The sequence below is a fragment of the Anoplophora glabripennis genome, unplaced genomic scaffold, assembly GCF_000390285.2.
Source record: "Anoplophora glabripennis isolate ALB-LARVAE unplaced genomic scaffold, Agla_2.0 scaffold197, whole genome shotgun sequence".
NCBI classification, from domain to species: Eukaryota; Metazoa; Arthropoda; class Insecta; order Coleoptera; family Cerambycidae; genus Anoplophora; species Anoplophora glabripennis.
In genome coordinates, this window is record NW_019416387.1 from 592136 (window position 1) to 598814 (window position 6679).

The 6679-nt window shown below is 35.4% G+C and overlaps 2 protein-coding genes across 3 annotated transcripts in view; both read right to left on the reverse strand.

Annotated features, from left to right (window-relative positions):
• On the reverse strand, positions 1–1354 carry LOC108904886 (endoplasmic reticulum resident protein 29). The gene is made up of 2 exons (XM_018707597.2): positions 696–1354; positions 1–602 (listed from the first exon to the last, which is right to left on the reverse strand). The coding sequence occupies exons 1-2, from the start codon at positions 1239–1241 to the stop codon at positions 402–404; spliced, it is 747 nt and encodes a 248-aa protein (XP_018563113.1). The 5' UTR covers positions 1242–1354; the 3' UTR covers positions 1–401.
• Positions 1355–1647: 293 nt separating this feature from the next.
• The window catches only part of LOC108904894 (retinaldehyde-binding protein 1-like), a 121733-nt gene continuing 116701 nt past the window's right edge, over positions 1648–6679 (reverse strand). For both annotated transcript variants that reach the window (XM_023454404.1, XM_018707607.1), the window contains exon 5: positions 1648–1893. In XM_023454404.1, coding sequence (XP_023310172.1) covers positions 1693–1893 — 201 coding nt within the window. In that variant the 3' untranslated portion in view covers positions 1648–1692. The remainder of the gene's footprint in view (positions 1894–6679) is intronic.

Genomic DNA, 6679 nt, shown 5'->3' on the forward strand with positions numbered 1-6679 from the left:
TGTCGTAATATAAAATATATTTTAAAGACAACCATACACAACCATTATAAGTATATTAAAAATCTTACATTTTTAAAAACCTCAACTGTATACACATAACATTAACAAAAAGATATAAAATTCAGACGATTTGTACCCTAATAGTACGGGAAATTTGAAGCTTATCACAAAAACGGAATCAGTCGTGGAACTTAAGGAACACTAGCTAGCATCTCGGTATTTGGTCCTACAGTACGGAAGATAACAACGCCATACTTTAATTTCATAAATTTTATGAATTACTTGTGGCGTTGTATCTTCTGCGTTAAATACTTATATACTTCTAAATCTATTCGCTTTTTCGGAAAATATGAGCAAAATACTACAAAAACAACTAGATACAAATAAAGTATCCATCGCCATCAAAGTTCCGTTTTAGCAGGCTTCGGCTCCAGAGACCTCAAAATGTTTAGGCGCTGTTGAAGTTCTTGCTTTTTCTTCTCATTGACTTTGCCATCGAGGAGCTTAGTAAGCCTCTTCTCTTCTTGGGTCACGAAGGACACTCCGCCTTCTATCACTTTTTTCATGAGTTTTATGTATATTTTGGCAGTGTTCTTCTCTTTCTGTAAAAAAAATTACCACATGAGAAATACATTTAAAACTATTTGATTTCGAAACGTCGAAGTTTTGTTAAAAAAAAAATTTTTTCTACTTACTTCCACCTTCAATTTTGCTGCCTCCTGTTCAGCCTCTTTGAGGATAGCCTCTTTGTCACTAGACGTGGTCAATTTCATAGCTAACTTGTCGAATGTCTCGAGGCAACCCGGTAGGCCCAAGTAGATATTCGTATGATCCCGAATGAATTTTTTGATGTCGTCTTGGGTCCATGGCATGTTTTTAGAGTATACGAAAGGTTCATCCTCACCTTGTACAAACAGCCTTAAAGATGGCAGGTCTTCTTTCGAGTGTATCCCGAATTGTTTCGCGAATTCTGAATTGTCTTTCTCACCGTAATACTTAATACCAACTTGCCCCAAAATAATATTGCTATTGTCCGCAATATCGGCAGCTACCTCAGTGAAGGTGTTGTGCTTATCGCCGTACGGATAGGAGTCGTCGAATTTTAGTAAAGTGACTTCAAATCTAGGTAAAACTTTCTCGAAACTGTGTTCGTCGATGCTGACACAGCCCTTACAAATGGCCGTGGCCGAAGACACGCCGATGGTTAAACAAAGTACACCCAAAACGAACAAAATATTCATATTTTTTCGATCACTAGCGTTTGTCAGTCGTACTTGTGGCTTTTTAGACCGTTGATTTTACTCTAATTAACAGCAGGTAGCCGCTCGGTAAATAAACATACCTCACTTTTAACTCCTGTCACTTGGCTCGTTCTGATTGGTCAGTTTATGTGTGTTACATACGTGTCCGTCAAGTTGCATACCCTTATCTTTGCCTCAAGAGTTTCTCGGCAACGAACCAATCACACGTCGCCGTGCAACGATTCAAATTAGTAAAAATGGTAATTTATATGATTGTCATATCTACTCGTATATTTTTTAAATAAATACGCAGTGGCGGGGTTTAAATTTTTTTATGGGTGTTTTTTTACGGTTATTGTTATTGTGAAGAGAAATGTAAAGGGGAAAATTAACAGGAAACTTGTGTTGCATTTTTTATTAAACAATAAGTTAACAACGATTGTACTTAACACTACTTCTCTTTTTTGTACAATTGGACTTGTTTTTCTTCCATTTCAAGGAATGTTTTCAGTTTTCTGCATTCGTTTTGTGTGTCTTCACTCAATTGGTCCAAAGTGGGTAGTTCACCACCTAAATCTGAGGGCATACAGCTCGCGGGGACATATTTTTCGAAAAAATCCTCCATAGGCATGGCAGGTGAATGAGGAATGATCTAAGAAAGTAAAAACATATATATTTTCAGTAGCGTTGTTATTTAGGATATATGAAAAGACAATTTCTAGTTGGTTTTGATATATACAGCGTGTTCCATTTCATGGACGTCCAAGGTGATCCAGAATTGATGGGTGGCCGCCATTACAGGGAGATGGAAAGAGCAAATAGCAAATCCTATTTCTTAAATATTTTTTTTCATTTTATGTCTTATATCGAATCTTAGCAATATTAGAATTTATCAGTATGGCTATATAGAAACAAATCATTTATGTCAGTAATGAATATAAATACATATTCAGTATTACACTTGATGGAACCAGTGGATTTGTCTGTATACAGGCTGTTACAAATTCGCTTCTCACTACAGGTATCTCGGAAACGGTAAGAGCTACGAAGTAGCTTAAATGGGGGCAAAGTTGCGTAATCGGGGGACCAACATTATGCCTATAAAAAATCAAGGATAACATGATTAGTTTTCGAAATATTTGAAAAAAAAACGAAAATTTGGAAATCCGTTTTTGATTCATTTCATCCTTGTTTGTGGTGATAAAGAAGTTTAAATAACTGGAAAGAAATCTAACTAAAAGATTTAGATAAATTTGGAACGAATACACCGAAGATGAATTTTTCGAGACAAAACGTCTGAATTTGGTTCGAGCTGAGGCAGTACAGTATTGGGGGTCACGAAGGCTTGCAAAAAATGTAATAAAATTTCCAAGGTCGTATATAAAAAATTGAAGTTGATGATGGTCCTGGAGAGACGAAACGTTACCGGAGATCCCTGTAGTGATAAGCGAATTTATAACAGCCTGTATACCATTTATATATCTTGAATGGGAATAAGAGATATCAAAACGCTTTTTTTAATAAGTTATTGAGAAAAATGAGAACATTCGTGTGATGTAAAAATTATGTATTTCGATGACGTCACTGTCCTTGGGACTTTCCAAGATGGAATTTTAAGTCATACTTATACCATTATACAAAGATCCGTGCCTATATGGTTTCCCATTTGTTTTTTCTGTAATGGCGGCCAACCATATCTAGTTCTAGGTCATCCTGGACAGGCCATTAACATTGTACATTCCAATGTATTATTTTTATGTTGCACTTGTTTGGAAGTTATATAGTTACGAATTATTTATTTTTAGGTGCCAGTTCTTGAGAAATTCTATTAGCAATTTTCTTTATCCAAAATTTAAATAACACAATGTTATCCTACACCTCTTGGTTTGGCCTTCTGCGATTTTTTTCAATTACACAGGCACACAAAAAAATTCATGAACCAGAGAGTAGACCCCACTGTTCTTAGGTTTTTGGGGTCGCTGAAACCGAATATTACCATAAAAAATTATTTCAATTGCCCGTTTTCCCTCTAACACCCCCTTACTACCCCTGAAGTGGGTTTTCATTTTAAATTTTCGTACAAAATTAAGATGTATGTTAATTTTTGTTTTTTTGGGACGTTAAAACCGAATTATGATTTCTGTCCTAATCATAACCGTGTTTATTTTGCCTTTTGATATTTTGATATTGACACTTTATTCTAGGCAAGATATTTTAAGCAAGAGAGTTCGGTATCATAGAAAAAGGTAAATGCCGAAGCGTGAAAGGCAAGGGGACTCACGTTAATCAAGCACCCCGAATCGTGAGAAGCACGGGAACTGACGTTAATCAAGCACCCCAAAGGGAACAGAAACCTACCACGTCCACGCCGTTATTCCTGGGTTGTGCTAAGAGTCGAACCAAATCATAAGTACATCTTTAGAGCTGATATTTCTGATCGGTGAGGTATTGACGTTTACAACATAGGAGCTGGAGGTACTCTTAAAGTTGTCTAATTAACAAGTAATTGACTGGATCGTTGGAATTTTGAGCGTTGAGCCCATGAAGACCTTGGTTCTCCTCTTTTTTCCGAAAACATTAGCGCAATTTACCGAGAGCCAACTTTCATATGCATCCTGCTGGTTCTTTTAAATGATTGTAATAAGGGAGTGTAAGGGGGTAATCGAGTAAGTGGATTTTTTGTAGTCATTTTCGGTTTCGGCGTTCCAAAAAACGTAGAAATACGCATACATCTTAATTTTGAACGAAAATTTAAAATTTAACCCCCTTCAGGGTGTGATAAGGGGTGCTAGCGGGAAAATGGGCAATTGAAATTATTTTTTATGGTCATATTCGATTCCAGTGACCCCAAAAACCTAAGATAGTGGGGTCTACCCTCTGGTTCATTAATTTTTTTTGTGTGCCTGTGTTATCTACGATTAATAATAATTATGCAAGTAATGTTCACCGAAAAGTTCAAATTGTTCATGACATTATAATTTAAAAAATTACATGAATACAGAATGAAATAAATGAAAATATATTGCATATAAAATTTTAAAAAATCAGAGACCCATGTTTAAAGTGGAAATTCAAAATAACTTTCGGTGCAGAAAATCTCTCGATATAAAACTTCAAAACTCGCTGATATTATAAGTCTTCATTATTTTTGCAATTCTGAAGAAGTTATAATCTCCAACGATGTATGTTCTGAGAGTATATCTAATAAAAAATATATTTGACTTTTACTCATTATGTTAACGGCCTGTAGACCTACAAGGTGCGACCCAAAAATGAGAATAACAAAAAGTTATTTGGCAAAGCAGATTTATTTTATTGAAAGTAGTCAGTCCTCTTCCGACTCAATACAGCGATTTGGATGGTATAAAAACATTTCGAATGAATGCTTTAGATCGTCCGACGGGATGTCTTTCAGGATGTCGGTACAAGCCGGTTGGATGGCTTCTACCTCCGCAAAACGCTTTTCGTTAACAGTTAAAATGCAATTTTTAGTCGAAAAATTGGTCAAAAGTGTCAATCGATGAGACAGCGCATTATCGTGCAACAAAAACCAACTTCCTTCTACGCGATATTCTGGCCGAATACGACGAATACACCAAACGCTTTAAAACGCCAAGGTAGAATTGTGTAGATATAACAGTTTGGCCCGGTGGAACGAACTTTTTGTCATGCGCTTGGAATCGTAAAAGCAAATCAACGTTATCTTCACTTTTGACTTCTGAAAACGAGACTTTTTTGGGTTTTCGCTCATCTGGCGCCTTTCACTCGTCACTTTGGTTCTTGGTTTCTGGATCATCACCAGTCACGATGTTGTAAAGGAAGTCTTTGTCCTTGTGGACTCCTTGGTGATGTCCTTTGAATGTTGAATTCTGAGCAATTTTTGGTCGTCAGGTCAACTTGTGCGGAAAAAACCGTGCACACACTTTTTGGTAGCCCAAATGTTCGGCCAAAATACGATAAATCGATGTTTTTGAGATGCTCACTTTCAATTCCATGAATTTCAATGATGACGTTGGCTGATTTTTCATGAATTCACACACGGTTTTGATGGAATCTGCGGTGATCACAGACACAGATTTCGGTTGGCCAACATGCTGCTCATCATTTATGACCTCACGACCGTTTTTAACCCACTTATGCCACTCATGACTCTGCCGCGGGATAAACAATCATCACCATAAATTTGGTTCATCAATTGAAACGTTCGGCAACAGTTTTACCAAGTTTAATATAAAACTTAATATTAGCTCTTCGTTCGATGCTCATTTTCGTACCGATGACACAAACATACTGTCACTTCAGATGCAATAACTCCATTTCTATTCGTCCAAATGTCATGAAATTTCGACAGTACATCAGGGAAGGATCCAAGAATCGTTCTTGGGAAGGATCTACCTTTTGACGCATGTAATTGCCGATAGATGGCACCACTAAAAATGCCTATTTTTGAAAAGTCCAGTTTATTTTGGAACGCACCTAATATAAATCTGGGCAACCTGTATGTATTTATTTCTTATTCATAAAAAAATGGAGGCAAAATGAGAGCAAATTCTTAATTTTTGTTAACATTTCTAGAATCAATTCCTAAATAAAAGTATAAAATATCTAACTGAGACCATTCGTGTATTTAATTTTAATACACTCCCGTGCTCACAAAATTGTGAAATTGTTTTTTTAACTCGTAGAGATACGATTTGTAATTTATTTGTGAAATACCTTATCAGATTCATCTGAATAATAAATAATATATAAATATGTGCACATATATGTTGATCGTCAATATCTCAAGTAGTTGTTTGTCACAAGAATTTATTTAAATTTTTTCTGTATATTCCAGAAGGAATGAACAAAATGAGATTTTGATAAAAAAAATATGACGTGATATGTAAAAAAAATAATTTCTGTTTTGTAGAAACACTGTAGTTTAAATCTATTGTTATTTTAAACTTTCTGCAGCTTAAATTTGAAATACAGTCAAAATGTACTTATGAAATCTAATTTAATCATAATTAACACTTAATAGTTTTTTTATTATAGTCTGTTTGGAAATGAAAGAGAGTAATAAAACCCCGAGATAAGAACCGGCCATGGACGTGGTAACATTTCGTTTCAGGTAATTATCGGGTAACACTAATGCTAACAAAAATGACAGGGATTGGAAAATCGACTATCTACAGACTTTTAAAGGAAACAAAAAATGAACAAGATACTGTAAATCCCCCAAAATAATCTACAGGGAGGTCAAAAGTCGTTATAGATGATTTCTTCAAAAATGTCATTCGCAGAAAAGTACACTCATTTTATTTTAAAAAAGAAATACCAACGCTAAACAAAATTTTAAGTGAACTTTCAGAGGACAACGATTTGCCAAAAATCAGTAGAAGCAAATTATGGGCCGTCTTACGAGAGTTGAATTTTTGCTGGGAAAAGCAGAACAG